Source organism: Cyphomyrmex costatus, unplaced genomic scaffold (assembly GCF_001594065.2).
Source record: "Cyphomyrmex costatus isolate MS0001 unplaced genomic scaffold, Ccosl1.0 scaffold222, whole genome shotgun sequence".
Taxonomy (NCBI): Eukaryota; Metazoa; Arthropoda; class Insecta; order Hymenoptera; family Formicidae; genus Cyphomyrmex; species Cyphomyrmex costatus.
Genome location: NW_017276280.1, coordinates 944988 through 964756, shown reverse-complemented (window position 1 = coordinate 964756; position 19769 = coordinate 944988). Strand labels below are relative to the sequence as shown.

At 32.8% G+C, this 19769-nt stretch overlaps 3 protein-coding genes across 7 annotated transcripts in view; all 3 read right to left on the bottom strand.

The window, feature by feature from the left end:
* Nucleotides 1-4463, bottom strand: part of Dmtn (transmembrane and coiled-coil domain 2 protein Dmtn) — a 6237-nt gene extending 1774 nt beyond the window's left edge. For 2 of the 5 annotated variants that reach the window (XR_001940704.1, XM_018539749.1), the window contains exons 1-9: nucleotides 4267-4463; nucleotides 3793-4000; nucleotides 3230-3395; nucleotides 2928-3156; nucleotides 2732-2776; nucleotides 2427-2509; nucleotides 1187-1515; nucleotides 671-1071; nucleotides 169-329 (exon numbers count right to left, since the gene is read on the bottom strand). Coding sequence is in view for 4 of the 5 variants with exons in the window: in XM_018539749.1 (XP_018395251.1) it covers nucleotides 173-329; nucleotides 671-1071; nucleotides 1187-1515; nucleotides 2427-2509; nucleotides 2732-2776; nucleotides 2928-3156; nucleotides 3230-3395; nucleotides 3793-4000; nucleotides 4267-4409 (1761 nt within the window). In the remaining variant the exon portion in view is untranslated. Of the gene's footprint in view, nucleotides 1-168; nucleotides 330-670; nucleotides 1072-1186; nucleotides 1516-2157; nucleotides 2167-2426; nucleotides 2510-2731; nucleotides 2777-2927; nucleotides 3157-3229; nucleotides 3396-3792; nucleotides 4001-4266 lie in introns of all 5 variants that reach the window. The other 3 variants (XM_018539750.1, XM_018539751.1, XM_018539752.1) reach the window with 3 other exon arrangements.
* Nucleotides 4464-12340: 7877 nt separating this feature from the next.
* Nucleotides 12341-12717, bottom strand: LOC108773838 (GSK3-beta interaction protein). The gene has a single exon (XM_018539778.1). The coding sequence runs from the start codon at nucleotides 12715-12717 to the stop codon at nucleotides 12361-12363; it is 357 nt and encodes a 118-aa protein (XP_018395280.1). The 3' UTR covers nucleotides 12341-12360.
* A 968-nt stretch (nucleotides 12718-13685) lies between these two features.
* On the bottom strand, nucleotides 13686-17193 carry LOC108773827 (protein-associating with the carboxyl-terminal domain of ezrin). The gene is made up of 5 exons (XM_018539765.1): nucleotides 16560-17193; nucleotides 15411-15864; nucleotides 15131-15320; nucleotides 14910-15046; nucleotides 13686-14796 (listed from the first exon to the last, which is right to left on the bottom strand). The coding sequence occupies exons 1-5, from the start codon at nucleotides 16752-16754 to the stop codon at nucleotides 13859-13861; spliced, it is 1914 nt and encodes a 637-aa protein (XP_018395267.1). The 5' UTR covers nucleotides 16755-17193; the 3' UTR covers nucleotides 13686-13858.
* Nucleotides 17194-19769: the final 2576 nt, after the last annotated feature.

The following is a 19769-nucleotide window of genomic DNA, read 5'->3' as shown; positions in this document are numbered from 1 at the left end:
CTCTCTCTCTCTCTCTCTCTCTCTCTCTCTCTCTCTCTCTCTCTCTTTCTAAGACATATTATTTGGAAACTTTAATTTTATTTACTTTTTATAAAATATAATACCACATTACATTTCGTCTACATGTTAACGGCAATTAAGCACCAAGTAAAAATTTCATTTACTTACAATGCTACTTCATGGCGAGCGTCTGTTTGAGATGGCGCATGAGGTGGCTGCCAACATCATGTACCTCAGGCCATTGCTTTAACACAAACACTATGCCCAGTACAACGAATGTAGTCGTTAATATACGCACCCTGCACATGAAACAATGAGGCTTAGTACAGCTGTAACAGACATGCGAAAACAAAACAAAATAATGAATGTGCAAAATAAATTCAGATGATTGCATTATGACAGATTATGATGAAAATGAATAAAAGAAATATATAAGTTATTTATATTAAATATACAAAAACAATATTCATTATTGTACAATTATATTTCAACTTCCTGCTTACATCGTACAGAAATCTGTAGACATCTAATAGAGACAAATATAAACATGATGGAGAATACGAGTCTAAATGGTTCATTAATTGTTTAATATCTCCAGAATACAGAAAGTAAACCAAAAAGTGGTATCAAAAAAATAAAAGAAAAAAAAATATCTCAGTAATAATCTTACCTAGTTCTGAGAAAAGGCATCATAATACCAGCACCTGTTGCAACAAGGAGCAAAACAACTTGCAATACTGTCAATAATACATTTATCAATTTTACAGCTAACGCTCTGGCATTGCTATTATCTATACCCTCCAACGTCACATATTGTTGATGCTGTTGTTGTTGATGTTCCATTTTACAAATTTTAGTTTGACAACTCTCTAACATCTCATGTATATCTCGTAATCTATCTTCACTTTGATATTGCACTTTCTCTTCCATATCTGTGATAGTCTGCTTCAAGTTTTCTACTTCGTTCTGATGCAATTCTGTTAAATCATTAATCTGCTCTTCTAAACGTTCGCATCTGAAACGTTCTTCTTGGAGGGAATGGGAAAGATATGTCACTTCCTGTTGTAATGTCTAAAGAAAAAGAGATTAATCAAATATTTGTAAAAATAGATATACGTAAGTAATTTTTTTAGAAAATATACTTTAATTTAAATCACTGGATATTTAAATAACATTAAATACAAACCTTTACACTATCTAATTTTTCTCTCATTCGATCCAGATTCTCCCGATGTTCCTGTAGTTCTGCAAAAATAGATTTGAGGCTCAAGGCTGCATTATTACTGTGACACGTATGCGGCTGTCCTCTACTACCAGGGCCGCTTTCACTAGTTACGCTAGAACATTCCGATCCTTCCTCAGATGGAAACTTTATAGCCGCTGCACTTTGGGTAGATCCCAGACTGCATCCACCCGGAAGTGTAGCCGATCCGTGATGAGTTTTATCATCTTCAACGCTAGCGTTATCACCATTACCTGCATGCGGTGTATCGTTTACATAAAAAGTCGAGCCATCTGCAGAGACACAGAGGTGGCAAGTTAGAATGTTATCCAATACCAAAGCTTGGCCTTTTGAAGTAATATTATTTTTCAAGTTAGTATGTTATTCAGTTTCCTCAAACAATAGTTAAATTCTCGTTCCTGTTTTATTTTAGATGTCTTACATTTGTTTTATTTTTAAAAAGATCAATCGTTTTACAGTATAAAATGTATTTTTAAAATCATGATAATGAAGTAAAACAATTGGTTATCGTATACTTTAGCATCAATTACAAGAGAGTATTGGATAACTGATAGTAAATAAAGAAAGGCAAATGTGTACTCATAGAAGCTATCGCAAATCATGTAATATTCTGCTACAAAATAATATAATGTTAAATAAGTATAAGCAACGTAACATGTGGTAAAATTATATTGAGTAACTGTTTTGCATTAAAAAATAAAATAGAAATTTAATAAGCAAAGTCAAAAGCAAAGAACATATAGTATATAAGCTAACTAATTTTTAATCATACTTTATAAACAATGTATTATCATTAATCATTTCTTGGTAAAGAAGAAAGAAGCTTGAAGCAGACAAAAAAATAAGAATACTGTGCATGAAGCGTATAATAAAGTGTAATATAACTCTCGCTCTTTGGACAACACATTACTTACTACTCTCAACTGCCATGATAGCAAAAATGTTAAAAGATATTTATTTTCTTATCTAAATATATTTTACATTTTTTTAATTAAATGACAAGAATAAATTATCTGAATCATATTGTAAGAATTATAGAACTTTATTTTTTGCATTTAAATAGATTATATTGTATTTATTAATCTCAATTAATTAAAAATGTTTTAACCAAATATTGTAACAAGTATATATTCAGTTCAAATCATGTAAACTTCACTGAAAATTTATTAATACTGTTACTTACGTGATAAAGTATTTATATTATCTGCACTTCCAAATTTGTTTTTAATAAGATGAGCAAACTCTCTTGGTTTAGACATTACAGTTCTGCAATAGAATATAATTAAACATATAAATAAGTGTATAACGTATTGCTTAACTATATTTTAAAAAATGATTTCTTGTAAATAATTAACATATTTTGTGTTAATTTTAAATTGAAAGGATATTAATGGCAGTGCGAGTCTAAAAAGAAATGATGAATCAACCATATAAGAATAGAGTTTCAGCATATTTGAGCATGGGATCTATTTTCGTATCAACACTCACCCTGAAAAACCAGTGATTCCATCCCTGATGTTTCCTCCTACATGTCTGGAATACAAGCCCAAATTAGCCAAAGATATTGCTTATCATGTATATGTAATATATGTATATAATTTATACGGGCATTATTCAGTAATAAATTTAAACATTTTTCTGTAGATATAATTACAATTAAAAGAATAATTTATGTATAACTCACTTAAGTCCTTGTCCCATGTCGCGTAACATTTCCCTCGGTTGTCTATGACTCGTCGGTGCACCATTCATCTCATAATTTCTTAATTTCTTTGTGTAGCTGTCTAACTTTTTCTGTAACTGTGAAATACTGTGCGCCGATTTTTGATTCTTCTTTTCGAATACCGTTTTAATCCTAGTTAATTGCTGCTTATCCGCATTAGCAGCCAATTTCAAATATTCATTGACGTTTTCTAAAGAGCAAATAACATGTATAACAACATTCTGTTTTTATCTTAAATAAAAATTAAAAGAGCTTTATATTACCATCCCGCGTGGTTTGTTCTATTCTTATCTGTTCTCGCGTTTTAGCAATTTTGCTTTGAATATGTTCAATAGCTTGACGAACCCGTGCTGCACTAGAGTCGACATCATCGCTTATCAACTCAGAAGAACCATTTGATAGGAACGATTGGGTTGTGTGATATTGTTCCTATAAAAAACAATATTTTTCATATATATTATTATTTATTCTGTTATTTCTTTTTTAAAGAGAAATATAAGATTTTTTAATTTATTTATCGGATGAAAAGTCTAAAAATGGAAGAAACTATAATTGCATAAAATATACGCATAATTATATTATTTTTGAATTTATAATTTAACTGTATATAGTAATTGATGACTTTGCAACCTACTGTGTTAGTTATTGTACCGACAATAGCAATATTATGTAACTCTCTTTATATAAGAGCACAAAGACATGCTGTACGTTGCATATACACATTAGATCCAGCTAAAGTAACAATCTTGCTGTTTTTAATGCAGAACGTTTATTATCTTATACCTCATCAGAATCAAGGTATTTAAAATGAGTCAGAAATACGTACTCCTTCGTCATCAGTCGGTGGATGAACATTTGGCACAAACTCGTCTGGTTCGGCAGTGTTTGAAATACTACTTGGTTCATCCATAGCATCCCCTGTACGAATTAAATTTCCTGGTGACCTTTGTCTATTGCTGCTTTTCATGTTGAGGCTACTTCCGGTACCGCCACCACCACTACTTCCACTGCCTGTGCTACCCTCTCCTTGAGAACTGAAACAAATATTTAATAAATGTATATTTATTATTATAATTTTTTTCATTTTTAAACAGATTTAATCTTAAAAATATTTTATTTAATAAATTTTAAAATTGGGAATATTATAATAAGCAACAGTAAAATAAGTTAATAGATAAGTAAATTATACGTATATACATATGTAAATAGATTTTATACGATTTATTGAAGAAATTGAATATTAAATGACATGCAATAATAGTAAATTGTATGTACGTCTATTATACTAATAGAATCTTACATTGGGGCATTACGCAATCTTGGAGTATGATCCAAGTTTGCTGTCGGTTGTTGCTGATGCAGTTGAGACGTCGAAGTTGTCCTACTAGGAGATCCACTGCGCGAACTGTTTTTACTAGAGGTGTTCACCATCAAGCTTGCCATACCTTTGTTCTGAGAAGATGGTCATCTATCTATTTTGTTTCAATAAGTTCACGTTGAACCTATGTACATAATAAATTACAAATATAAGAATGCTATAAAAAATATAAAAGTAGTACAATATTGTATAATATCTTATAAAATAACAATGATCATGTTATATTACTATTGCTATTATTAATCTACTTTTATTAGAATCAATCAATGAATTAATATTTTATCATTTTAAGTTGTAAAAAGTAAAAGATGCAATTCTAATAATTAGTACCAAAAATTAAAAATTTATCTGAAACCAGAGAGATTATCTCTTGATATCATTAAATAAATTTAATATCAATGGAGTAGAGACGATATATCCGACTTATGATAATTTTTTATCTTGCTATGATTCATAGACTCTTTCTTCAAATAAATCGTGACAAAACAAGCAAGCTCAACTGCAAAACTTGTATATCTCGTATATACATTTATTTATAATTTTTTTTTATTTAAAATTTAAAATTTATAATTTTATTCTAATATTTATTAAGCGTTATAAATTTATAAATATTATATAACGATAGAAAAACATAAAGCATAAAAAATTACAGAACAAACACTCCACAATGGTTAGACCTCAATTGGTCTATCTTCGGCAGTAATTTTCTCCCTAAGAGGTTACATTATCTAATTTATACTTTAAATATACATTGAGCACAGAGATTGCATCTAAATTTAGAATGTAGGATGCTTCACATAAGGAGAAATACATTTACGTTTCAGTTGCAAGAAAATTATTTCTCCATTGATACATAAATAAATTCATTAAAAATATTGTATCTTTGTTAAACCCATAAATTCTGTATATTTTTTAAAACTTTTTAACTAAATTATATTACGATAACCTTTTACTTAATATAGATAGGTTGCATATTTATATTAAAAATTTTATGACCATCAACATATTAAAATTATGTGCCAAAAGCTGTTTTTCTATTCTCTGTCCATAGTTACAATGAAAAATACTGTATAAGCACTTTTCTCTTAGTTCTACGTCGTATCACTGCCTTTAATTTGATCATATTAACTGATGAATCATTGCTATTATCATATCATAACTATACCAATGCTGATTTGTAACTAAGAATGCTATATTAGTGAGGTTCATAGTCTGAACGATAGTGCTTTTAATTCTATATTCACTTTATCCATGTTTGGTTAGCATTTAGTTATTTAAGATATAATTACAAAAATAAGAATATGCTAAATATGGAAAAGATTAGAGATTATAACAGGGTTAGAGATTATAACATCCCATACGACCATGAGACGACAAATTTCTGAATAGCCCATTTTTGTCAACTTTAGTCAATTAGAATGAGTAAGATAAGTAAATAAGTAAAATAGGTATAATTTAGAATGAAATAGCATGTATAAAAAGTGACAGTATGTATTCTCTTCTTTCCCACTTTAGATTTGACAAAATTGTTCATGGCCAGATTCTCTGTCATAAGTTTCTCTTAAAAACATGAAATCAAAGCCAAATATTCCTCTGTATTTAAGATATGTAAACAACATCTGATTATCAAATCGGAATGAGGAAGTACAAGTTTTTCAGAACGGTCATTAATTCTGCTAATTCATGAATGACAAGGAACTCAATTTGGCCGGCACTTTGACGCAAACGTAAACGAAATCAAACTTGCCGATCACGTGGCTGGCGAAAGTCTCGGCGATGATCTTTAGACGGCATCTGGGTGGTTGGGCACAAGTTCACAAAATGCCACACGCACACGACAATCCCGCGGTGGTGGGACGCAGGATGGAGATAACACCGCGCTGTCACAGTCTGTCACGGACGGTCGCGCGTCGTCACCTCGTCGCGTCCTCGAGCTGCTCCAGGAGAAGTGGAAGGTTCAGTCTCTGGACTTCGCTCCTAGCCTATGTTCAGGGACAGAGTGTGATTCCGCTCGTGCGCGATCGACCTGTTATGCGACGAAGCGACGGAATAGCGTGCGGCAACGGGCAGTATCGATGAAAAACACACAGGACCGTATTAATAGCGTACTTTTGCAGGGTCGATGGCGGCGACGTTGAATCCACTAGATTCCTCCCTTATATTACATATATATCGTTCCTGCAAAAAGGAGAGAGAGTGAACTCGCGTTAAATCAATTCCTCATCTTCCTCGATGTCAGTACACAGATGAGAATTACAATCTTAATTAAGGTCAGGTTTTACAAATGTGAGAGAGATTAACTTTAATCTCGTTTCAACTATTTATTGTTCACTTTTCAAATATAAAATTGAAAAGAAATTAAGAGTTTTAATTTCACACGTTTGTGGAATCGGGCCTGAGTTAACGATTTCACGTTACTCTCTACTTATGAAAACGCTGGTAAAAAATATCCGCGTTAATACCGCGCTGCGATTCTTATTCGCCTGAATCAGAGTGAGGAGACGAAAGGATGGTCGATAGCGGCACGCGCTAATTAGTCCCAATTAACCGTTCTCCGCGGCGCAGGGTTATTCGTGTCATAACTCCTAGCCCAGGTGCCGACAGCAGAATTAAATCTTGGCAGTGCGCACGGCGCCGAGACGGCGTTGCCGCAACCGGCTCAAAAATACGCAGTCCAGCCGCGTGTCACACAGATGATCCCGAAACCGAGAACAGAATATAAACACGCGTGTCAACTGCGTCCGGCCGAATCCTCGATCCACCTCGCAACGTAAACAGAAAGTCGAACGAGCGCAATCGGCGTGAAGTGCACCGCGTATCGCGCGATCGTCGGCAACGTCAGGCAACGTCACGGCACGGCGTCGAAGGTGTACGCGTCTCTTATCCTTCATGCTTATAGCCCCTCGTCCATATATAGATGCGTTTTTGTCGACTAGGAAATGAAATAACGCGTGTGCCGACGCGTGAAATAGTACCTCACGGCTCACTCTATAGCCCCCTGTGAGTCTTAATCTTTCCCCGATGACTCTATAGCCTCCGTGAGTCAGACACACTTTCACGACACAGCCTCGCTCGCTCGCTCGCGCTCTTTCTCTCACGCACGCTCGCGAAATCGTGTCGCATCATGTCGCATCGTCGTCGCTCTCACCTCGTCCGCCGCGCAGTATCCCACGATGTCCAGGATGTCCTACGTAACGTCGGGACCCACGAATGCGCGATCAGCACCCTGCGATGCGTGGCGCGTCGGCCCCGTTTACTCCTTGGTTTATATACCTTTACTCCGTCCGTCCTTTTCTTTGTCGAGAACTCGCGTGTCGTGTCCTCTTGCGTACGTACACTCGGTCACTCGTATACACGCGACAAGACGGGACAAAGCGCAACGGGCACGGCTGCACCACGTCCAAGCACCGCGCGACTGATTCTGCCACTACACGCTCGCTGCGAGACGACACGGGCGTGTCATCGCACACTGACTGATCTCCCGCGTGCCATCGTGAAGAAATACCACGCCACACGAGAGCGCGGCGAGAGAGGCTCCCGACTCTCCCGTGTCGATTCGCGGAAGGTGGCCCCGCCGCGCAATCGAGATTCGAGACGGGTGTATTTAATGGCAGGGACGGCACTAGGCGACCTGGTACCTCGGGACTCGTTCCTCGTAGCTCGAACTTTTTATTATATCAGGAACATTTTTTTCATAATGTTTTTTCATACGTTTTGAAAAACATTTTTTTAGAGAATAGTAGACTTAGAAAGTCTACATCTCTTAGGATTTTTCATATATATGAATTCTGACATATTCTGAGATTTCTCATTAATTTTTTTAATTTTATTATCCACTTGTATACGTACACAGAATATATAAAATATACAAAAGGTGAGGCACCAACAAGGTTACGGTTACAAAGTCCATGAGAAATAAAGTATAAAAGAATCATAGAAGTGTGGAGACACGCCTAACGCAAATGTATACAATTTTAGTTTCTCATTCAATACTTGATTACCTTAAATTTTTTCAGATTTTGCAAAAGTTCGTCAACAACCCTAAGATGAGAAATCTTAAAAAAAAAATATTTCAGTATTTACATTTATGAAGAATTCTAGAAAAAATGTGTGTAGACTTTTCTTGGCACTTTCGAGGAGTATTCCAACTTGTATACATGAAGAACTTTTTTACAAAGTTATAAAATTCAGAAATTCTGAAAAATTTTAAAATTTATATAATACTTCAGAAAAATTAAAACTTTTATCGAGAGAGAAACATGAAATGACGTAACGCGAGGCGACAGCATTCTACTGCAATTCATATACTTATTTTTCAATGAGTTTTACAGGCAAAGAGAAAGACCTTTTTTTTTAAATACACTTATATATCGAGTTTCTATTAGACAGGAATCAGACTACATATTGACGATTGAATTTTGGCTAATCAAAATAATAAAAGTTAAAATTCTTTTATTCTCATCGGTCAAATTTCAATTTTTAATCTCAATTTTCAATGCGTAGTTTAATTTCGGCCTCAGGCGCGTTGAAGATTAGGATTCGACAATCAGATAAGTTTAGTTTTAATCTGTATCATTCGAATTTAATCAAGTCGTTTGATAAAATTCTAGTTTCGCAATTCCCAATCTCCAAAAGTCTCATACATACTTCATGCATATTTAAGGAAGAATACATTATTATTATCATAGAAAACAATGTTTTTATGGTACCTTCCCATTTTTTCTTTTCTTTTGTTCAACGTCTAATTATGTTAAAATAAAATAAAATATATGATGTTAGACATTTTACTCTTGTATAAGATCTAATTATATATATTTGGCTGCTTTCTCTTTAGAAGACATAATGTCGTTTTACCTTTGTTTATTCATTGGATGTCAAGAAAGATAAAATGATGTTTATGTTGACTGTTTAAAAGAAAAATAATTTTATTTACATTCCATAAATGATGTAACTATACAAAGAACGGACGTTCGAGCAATACCTGATTAACTTCCAGACAACGCATCAATTAATCCTTTAATATCAGTGACATCCAAATGATTTGAACTTCATATCTGTAATCCGCCTTTGTGAGTCGGGGATCATTAGAGGAAAAAAAGAAAAAGAAAAGAATTAAACAAAAGTATTAAACAAAAAATATAGGCTGCTTTTCTAATAAGGCGCACAATAAACTATCACATCCTGGTTGTTTGTCAATTAAACAAAGATGAAATGATCATTGTATTACACTGCACTGAGAAAAGAATTATTCATTTGACTTAAATACATACATTCTCCAACAAAAGAAATAAAGACAACTAAGTTAATTTAGTCAAAATAATTTTTTTAGTGTCTATCTCTTGCTAGAAAACACCAATAGCTTTACAATATAATAATAGTTAACAATAACAGCTTTACATAGAATTTTAAGAATAAAAACGTCCTGTTTCACAGAAGTTGTTAAGGCGTTCACCTTCACCTTCATACGAATTAAATTCGTATTCAGATATTAGTATTCTCAATACTTTCAAAAGTCGCTTCGAGTAACTATATCTCCGATCCTCTGGCCCTGGAAAATAAACCGTCTAAAGTGGCGAATGCGGAACGAGTTGAAAGCGAAATTTGAATTACAGAATTGTTTTGTAAATGCAAACGATAAACTTGACACACGAGACCTGTTTGAAATGCTAGTGCAATCGTTCGAGAGAGAGAGAATGCAAAAAATTTTAATATTTATCTTTCACTACTCGGCTGATATCTTTTGTCGCGTTGGTCAATCGAATTCTCAGTAAGATTATCTCCTCATTTTCTCGTCGCCCACGAGAATATAAGCCATTGCGTCGCAGTTGCGCTGGAACAACGCACAATATGATAAGACGTATGCGTCATTTTGCGTCTGTGAAGTCATTGATTAGACCGAAAACGTTAGAAAATCGCTTCGGAAGACGATAACAGAACGTTTGCGCTTTCTGAGAACGATAAATCAGCGACGAAATTTAAAGATTTTAAATTTAGTCCTAAAAATGTTTACAACTTCTTCAATTCTTATAAATACGAAATAAAAGTACAAGGATACGAGAAAAGTATATTTGCTAGAAATAATTAAAAATATAAAAGATAAATAAAGAATAAATATGAATAAACATATAATCTGTGATAGGCTTCGTAAAAAAACTTGATTTTAATAAAATTAATTTGATAAATTTATTATAAAAATTCATAATAGAAGAAAATAAAATTGGAAAAAAGCAAAAAAGAAGTGGGCAAAGGAATTAAAACTCTATAAAATTCCAAGAGTTATTTCAGAAGTTTGGGTAAAGTGGCACAAGTCAAAGTTTCCAATAAATCAGGCATTGTATTTTCAAAAGTCTCATTTTCTTTCTTTATATATATATTTATAGGTCTGTTTTTTATAGTTGAATTAGTATACATTTTTTGTACTTTTAAAGTAAAATAGATGTTTGAAATTTAATGAAAGTCACAAGAAAAGTTCACGTTTCTAGTGCAAAAATAAAAAAATAAACCTTCTGTCATTTCACATTATAGAATCTATTACGGAACGAGTATACAAACTAATCTAAAAATAGGCAGGATGAGATAATTCTGTTTTTACAAACTAGACAAACAAACTTACAACTAGAAGCGTAAAAAAAACAAGATAAATCAACAATTGATCTTCTTATGAAAGACAACTCACCTCTCGCAATTTTTTTCTTTTTAACAAGGCATCAAGATTTCCTTTCAAGTTAAAGTGATTTCGCAATTCGTCGAAAATATGATCTCGATTATAAACGTAGTTATAGACGCAGACTTAATTACGATCCTAAACGCATCGACGCGACGCTTAAAGATATTCCTTGAGCTCGAGTTCCATTTTCACATAGAATAATCAAAATAATTTAAAAGCTATAATATAAACTGTTTTGTTCCAAATTGCATGATACTAATTATGATAAATACGCTTGTGATATAATTAATCCTTCGTGATATAATTAATCCGGAGCTGACGCCAAAATCCGGGTCTGTAATGTACATTTATATTCACTCTCATCAATATAGATGAACTTTAATTTTGGTTCAACTTACTGTTCATCTTTTTATAATCCTTAGAACAGAAAAAAATTAAGAGTAAAACAAACCAAGATTCAAATTAATTTACATTAATGGAAACAAACATTAAAGTTTCTTTCATCATCTCTAATTAACAATTATTAAGGTTGGTCGGTTAATTAAGTGTTAATCAATTCTGTTTAATGATAAATACGATTGGTCAGTTCCAATGGAATAATCAGCCGATTAATATACATTTCTATCAATATAGTTTAATTTTAATATAGTTTAGTTTTAATTTTAACCAATTCTTCATATTTTTCTAATTCTAAGAATTAGAAAAAGATAAGGAGATCAAATTTAACCAGGATTGAAGTTAATCCACATTGGCAAAAACAAACATAAAGTAATTGAAAATAATGAGACCCTTAATTAAATATATTGCACTAATTAACTTTAAACTAAAATTACATAAAAACTACTAAATAAATATACTTTAATATGAATAATCTAAATTTGCAGATGTGATATAAGGAAATTAAATTGTTTGACATTTTTAACAGAGATTTATATAAGCGAGTTTTATAACAGACTTATATCAGTCCTGAAGAATTCAGTGAGATTTATAATATACTAGGGCATACTATTGAAGAACATGGATGTCCCAATTTCTAAACAATAATACTGTGATAATAAAAAACTATAGTGTTTTCTCTGTCAGAGACAGCTGATTCGCTAATACTGTTTGCAGAAAAGAATAAAAAAAGACAAGTATTTGTTTGCCTTTCTTCTCAAGCTACAATTTTCTATAATTTAATATAAGAAAAACGTGGTAAAAAGTCTGAGAATATAAAAAATAAAGAAACATGCCCCAATATATCATAGAGCTCACTGGGAGATTCAATGCATTTAATATAACCTAACTCTTAACCTAAACAACGATCTAAAAACAATAAATGTTGCTCCTTTTCTATTATCTTCCGAAATCTACTGTTTATCGCTTAGTTCCTTCAGTTTATCTAATAGTGCGTTCCCGAAGGAGTTTCTGTACTGCGGACTGACGAAGTTCAGGAGGCTGTAAGGCGTTTCGAAGCGCTCATTGCCCGTATTCGACGTGTCGTCGTGCCGATTACCGACGATAGCGAAGCCGGCCGCTGACAGTTCCACGCAAAACCGCAGACCCTCCAGCGTGATCAGGTTTAAGTAAATGACCTGGTTCGTGCTGATTAGCCGCTCGGACACTCTTAGGTTCTGCACGTGCTTTTTCACGTCGTTGATTACCGCCTGAGCTTCCAGCCGCCACTGCTCCGCATCCAGCACCCGGTCTGCATCGTCATCGCGCATTATGCGAACGCAAATTCCTTCTAACTACGACTGAAATCGCTCTAACCGTAAACAATCAACAATTTGAACTATACTGTGTCCAAACAGTCCATGGTAGACAGCCGGATTTCGAAATCCTTAAGTCCACTCCGGAACATAAAGGTATCTTTTCATACAGTACTCATCGCTAAAAAGATCACATGACTGACAATTCACCAATGACGTTCAGTCACTGAAACATCGTTGGTGAACTGTCAGTAACGTGATCCAATCCATGATCCAATCATTACTAAATCGCGAGCAATGCTATTAAATTGAGCAGTGTGATGTATGAAAAGATATCTTGATGTTGCAATTGCAAACATATGATATTAATAAGTGCGTTCCGTTTCACACATGATGCATCCTTGTTCAACATTTAGTAAGCAATAGAGATAAATGATGCATTATGCACATCATGCGAGAAACGGAATGCACCTCTTGAAATATCCCAATTGCTTTCTTTTAAAAAGTTTTTCACAAAAATCAGATACAAGATCATTAATAATAAATCAGAAATCAGAAGTTAAAATTGATCAATCATAGGCGATTGTTCTTTTCACGACTGTATTTCTAGCTTCTGACTTCTGATTTATTGCTAATAGCTTAGTTTAGAAAGCCCCCCCCCCCCTCTCTCTCTCTCTCTAACTGTTCTGGTCTATAATAAAACAAAATCTTTATCTAATTCAATCAATATAAATTATTTTAATCTCTCGGTTTAATTTTATCTTTTTCTAATTCTATAATTAGAGAAAAATAAAAAGTAAGTTAAAGTAAGATAAAAGTTAATTTATCGACAGAAGTAGATATAAAAAAATCCTCAATTGCGACAAATATTTTTATAGAATCAGTGGAATTCTGCTCGATAAACGTATATATCTAAATAATATTTTTATGGCTTAATAAAAAAAAAACTTACACCAAAGAAATATTGTATAACTGTAGCCTCTATCTCATATATATATTTTACATTTATTAAAAATACTTATTTGGATAATATACTATACGGTATTGTAATCACATATATTGGACGTTAATAAAAACGGATACAATTGGGAGAATATCATTTGTTGTACGAAGCTCGTTCGCTTCTTTATTCAAATAGTTTCTCTTCTCATCGCGCTCACTGTTTCGCCAGTTCGTACGTATCATCTATACTCAAATCACTCAAGTCTTCCCCCCAACCATTAATGTCAAGTTCTTCCAAAGTGGCACCCGACGTTTTTACGTCGAACATGCTCTTTGGCGATTGCACTTCCGGAACGTGTAAGATCTGCGTCTTCTGTATCACAGGCTCCATATCGGTGAAGAAGTCGAATTCTTCCTTCGCAGATCTTATTACCTTCGAATTCTTTATATCGAGCTCAGTTATATCGTTAAGTACTAGTTTCTTTGTATACTTTGATTTCTCAGAGCTCGACGGTAAGTCAGGCAAAGGCGAGGATGAGTCCATATTGCAAGGATCTTGAACTTCCGCTTGCGCATTGTCCGAAGAAGCTTCTTCTACATCACAATGACCATTCCCAACTGGTTCTTGTGTTTCCCAATCCGACCAGGTGTATTCCTCCTCGGTGAACGAAAATTCCTTCTCCTTCTTGTCCTCACCACCATCTGGCGATGGTCTTTCCGCTAAATGTACGTTATTCTCATCTACATTCACGAAGACAGGCATCTCTTGAGTGAACGTTAAAGCTTTCCTAATATCATCGAGATTTTTATTGCGAATCATTTTCTTATTCGGCCGACCGTCCGTAAATAATTTTCCCCTGTTTCCACCGATAACCGCCGCCGCGCCTAAAATTGGCACTATGTCAGCGAGTGCCCTTAACGTGGCGCAAACGAGATCGTTGTTGGTGTCCTTTATTCCAACGAGTAATTCGGGAAGAATGTGATTTTTCAATTCGTCAGCTTCGAATACGTGAACGAATGAACTAAAGTGAGACAGCAACAGCAGACGAATAGAAACATCTCGAATGCAAAACATTTGTAGAAGTCTTGGTACTAAGATAGTCTTAAAAGTAGGAACTGTAAATAGACTAGTCCCCAAATCAGTTTTTTCGTCTGCAAGAAATATTAAGCATTTTATTAGATGCAACAAAGATATTAATATATAACATATGAAATAACTTTATGATAAAAATTAATTATGCTAGATGCAATAGATATATCCTAACCTTTGGGTTTAAAGATAAAAGGTAAAAGCTTTACTTGGGCAGTGCTATCCAACAAAACTATCCTGGAAAGAAGCACTCTGCCTAGTTGCTCAGCAACAACAGCCTCGGGATACATCTGTAATTGCTGCCTTAATTTCCTAAAAAGTAACAAATTATCTATATGCAACTTTTATGCTACATATTATGTAATAAATTAATATATTTTGTCTGAAATTGCTTACGTAAAAAACTCTTCCCTTTCAACATCAGTTTTCAATGGTAATTCCTCCAAAAATGCATGTATTCTTATAAATTCATGAGTGAAAAATGAATGCTGCAGCACATTCAATAATCTATTTCTCAAACATGCATCTGGATTCTGCAGATTCTTTTTACAAAATTCACTAAATTCCTGCAAGTTTGGTGCTTCATCTGAAATTAGTTGAAATTTAAAGCATTTTAGCACATATATGTTATTTGACAAGGACAGCATCTATGGTATGGCTTTTGATCTTTATATACCTGTATCTTGTAAATTCTTCAAAATATCTTCTGCTAATACTCCAAATGCATACGAATCAATAGCAGTAAGATTAGCAGTTATAATTAAATCAACTATATCTTCATTCGACGATATTGCTTTCTCGTATCTGTAATTCTTTATTCGTTGGTAATATTTTGGCGTCGCATCTGCAAATTTACACAAGCATTCTAATCCACCCAATTTCCAATACCCCTCTGTGGTGACGTAAATAGAGCTACTGCACACATTATTATGTGACGCCAGTGCAGTCTCATGTAGAAATATTAAGGCTCGTAAGATACTGTGTAAACCAATACATATTTGTAGTACATTCTGCTTTTCGATAACTTGGACCAATGGCCTAGCCTCTTCCGTGGCAAGAAAGAATTTGCTACCTTTGTTCCATGAAGAAATATATTTCAGGATACAAGGATGTCGATGTAACATAAAATTCTAAAACATACATTAAATCCACTTATTTTGTCTGATTTAATTTTCACAATAAATGTATATGTTATATAATCCACAATGTTACTATATATAAAGGAATAGCATAAAAAAATCATAAGATTTTAAAGTATTCCTATTTCCAAGTTTGTCAAGATAAAGAGAGTTTTCCAGCAAGAAATACATATCAACAAAACATCATTCTGTCTTTTTTTTCACTAAATATTGAATAAAACAATGATTTCTGTGACAATATGCGTTTCTTGTTAAAAAAAACTCCTGAATAATTCAAGAAATACTCTATAGGTGTTTTTCAGCAAGACACAGATAACACAGTAAATTTTATTCTTGTTTAAATTGGTAACCAATAAGGATGCAATGCTTTGTATTATATTGTGTCAAGTAGTATCAGGAAATGAAAAGTATTCTCGATTTATAGGCATTTTCTAGTAAAAACACAATGTAACAAATCATTACATCCTTATTGTTTGCCAATTAAACAAGAATAAACTGATTCATTATATTGTATTATCTGTGTCTTACTGAAAAATACCTCTACAGTGAATAATTTTATCTTTCCTAACGTTGGTAAACAATAAGGATGTAATGATTCACTGTATTATGTACCTTATTGGAAAACATCCTATATGTATCTAACTTTAAGAGTACTTAAAAATGAAAAAGTCAGGACAAATATCAACCTTTGCCGCTCGTTCTAGCGGTGACGGTCTCCCAAATGTTGCTGCAAAGTGCAAGGATGGTTCGCTGATGAAGATGGAAAGTCTCTGCAGACTCGAGTCGTGCACGTAAGCATCATAGTGCATCCAATAATCCGTCACCTCGACGGCTTTGTCTTCGATTTCGAGACCACGCAGAGCACTTTTTTCGTTCCCCATTAGTCGATCAACGTATTCCCTGACGGGCTGACGCGGAAGTTGTCAGCTACGTCGGCTGCGGGAATGAATCGCTCCAAAACATCGAGAACACGAGGCTAGATGTGAGTCCCATTTAGTTTACAATCTGTGCGATTCTACGAATAACAAAATCACCACCAATCACCACTTGGCAGATTCCAATCGGGCTTACGTTTAGACGTTTTCTTCTTTTTTTAAGTAATTTTTTTTTTGTTGTATATGCCTTTTTAATCTCTCTTTGAGGTTATATAGCGTCTAGATAATTATTTCGTCATTTTTACTTTTTAATTTAGATAATTTCTTCGTATAATTAAAAAATTATTTTAACCTCCTCCCACAATTCTCGTTTATGTGCCAAGCACCAAGGTGTCTCTTAAGTCACTTTCATTTTAGGTTAAGTCGAGGAAATTGCTGCGATTTATCGATCACTAGCTCGAATTTCGGCATCATTTGTATACCTTGAAATTCCTTTGAAAGTAGGTAAAATTATAAAAATGAATAAGTTCATAGTGTTGTTTTTTTTTTCAATAAAATTTATTAAATATTCTAATAAATGTGCTCACTTTTGTAATTTTCCTCAAATTTTCCTAATTTCAAGATGCATAATCGATAAATAAAAAAATAGATTTGAAGTACCATTTCATGCTGACGCTCATTTTTATCGTCAAAATAAATTATATGATAAAAATTGACGATTTTCAAGCGTCAATTTTAATCTGTTTTGACGCTAAGAATGAGCGTCGAGCGTCAACATGAGATAGCACCTTTATTCTTAAAAAAATACTGCATTAAATGTGTATTGTGTAAAATTTAAAAAATGTAAATTCAATTTAAATTAAAGAGAGAGAGAGAGAGAGAGAGAAAGATTAACGAATTTCTTTAACATAAAACATTGGGAAAAACTTAAAAAAATGTGACGATTTCCCAAGATTTACTTGCCAAAAGAAAATTAATATTTTAATTTAAATTTATATTAAATATACAGGTTAAATTAAATCTTTTTTTGCATTATTAGCGGGATATCCATGATTAATTGAAGATCATTTGGAACTCTCTACTTCGGAATTGCATTTTTCCAAGATGATGCATCCTTCGCGGTTTTTTCTTACTTTCTGCCACACGCTGAAAAAAACATTGTGTATACGTCGACTATCCTTTTATGCGAAGTATTCGTTTGTTACCATCAATAGCAAAAATTACAACTAAAAAAAACGATGGGCTATGATAACAAGGAAAGAATGAGAGCGGCACAATACACTGATACATGCACATACTACTTTACGCGAATTTTTATCAAATCGCCATTGAAAGAATCGCGTGCGAGTAAAGCGGTCGTATTAAAAGTTCGACAATTACTCATTTAAATATAAAATATTAATCAGCACAAACATCAATGCGTTTTCTTTAACTGAAATAATTGTTATTCTTTTAATAACAATACGCGAAGATTCTTGGCTTCACTCGAGATCTGCCGAATGCATTTTTTCGTATCTGCCGTCTAATTTTTATTAGTCAATATTAACACATAAATTGCTATTGGATAATTCTTTTAATTATCAAAGAGAAAATGCAATACCTTGAAATCAGATCAATTCACTCATCAGTCAGTGGATTCGGTTTTTCGATTCTATGAGAATTATATATTTCTCACTTCTATATAACAAAAATATTATCTCAGTCATTATCGTCTCTTTTGCAATACTTTTTATTATTAAATATCTTTTTTTATCAATTTCCTCGCCTATACAGTTATCTGTTGGGTTGTATCAATTAACTGTATAAATTAATAGTAGCAAATTGCCGTTTACTATTTTATTTTCACGTTTTAGCTCGTAGGTATATAAGTAATATTTGTCATATTTCTAACTACAGATAATAATTACAAGCGCCCTGCGATGGGTAAACTGATCTGTCGTATTACTTTCAATGCGTTAATACTTAAAATCTTAAATCTCAGAAAACATAGCAAACCTCATCTTTACACAATACAGAAATATCAACAATACACATATTGCCATCAACAATATAACAATTATATACGAAAATCATTTGTTGACTTTTTCCACTCACTGAAAAGCAGTATAAAGATACGACGAGTCCGACAAAAATGACAATCTAAATAAATAAAATCTCGCATCCTTATATATTAAAATATGGCCTTATATATAGATAAAAAATATCAAACGTATTTTAGCATGTAAGACGACTAATTGCTGTAATACGACAGAACAGCTTGAATTTATATGTTGTAATATAAACAAAATCCACTTCGCATTTAAGCTATAATAGAAGTAGTTAAACAAATTTTAATATTTTTAATAAAATTTATCGAGAATATCCCTTATGAGACATATCCATACAATTGAACGAACTTCTTCGATCTACTTACTCTTTTTAGCTTAATCCTCTCACCTTCATTATCCATCGAGTGTACACGTGCAATAATAATAATAATAATTAAAATAATATAAAATAATAATAATAATAGCAATTGTACTAACAGTGATAGTAGTAATTGCAGCAGCAGCAGTAGTAGTAGCAGGTTACAATAATATTAATAGTATACAGTTAATAATACAGTTAATTGTAAACGTAATAATAATCATAGTATAAGTGATAGTACTAACAAAAACTATAGCAATAGTGATAAATTGTAACGATAATAGCTATAATAATAATAATAATAACAGCTGATATATTAATTAGTAGTAACAACGACAACAATGATGTAATAATAATAATACAACAAAAGATAATAGCGACAATAGTATAAATAATATAAATTGAGGCAATCATATAATAGCAATAACAGTGGCAAGTTGTAAAAGCAATGGTAACAGTTAAAACAATGATATCTGTCTTTTAGATTATAAAAATATATTACATAAAGAAGGCGAATACTGATAAAGGAAAACACAATAAAAATTATAAAAATTCTATCAAAATTAAAAATAATAAAAAAGTAAAACAATCGTTATAGTATTATTACTGTGATTG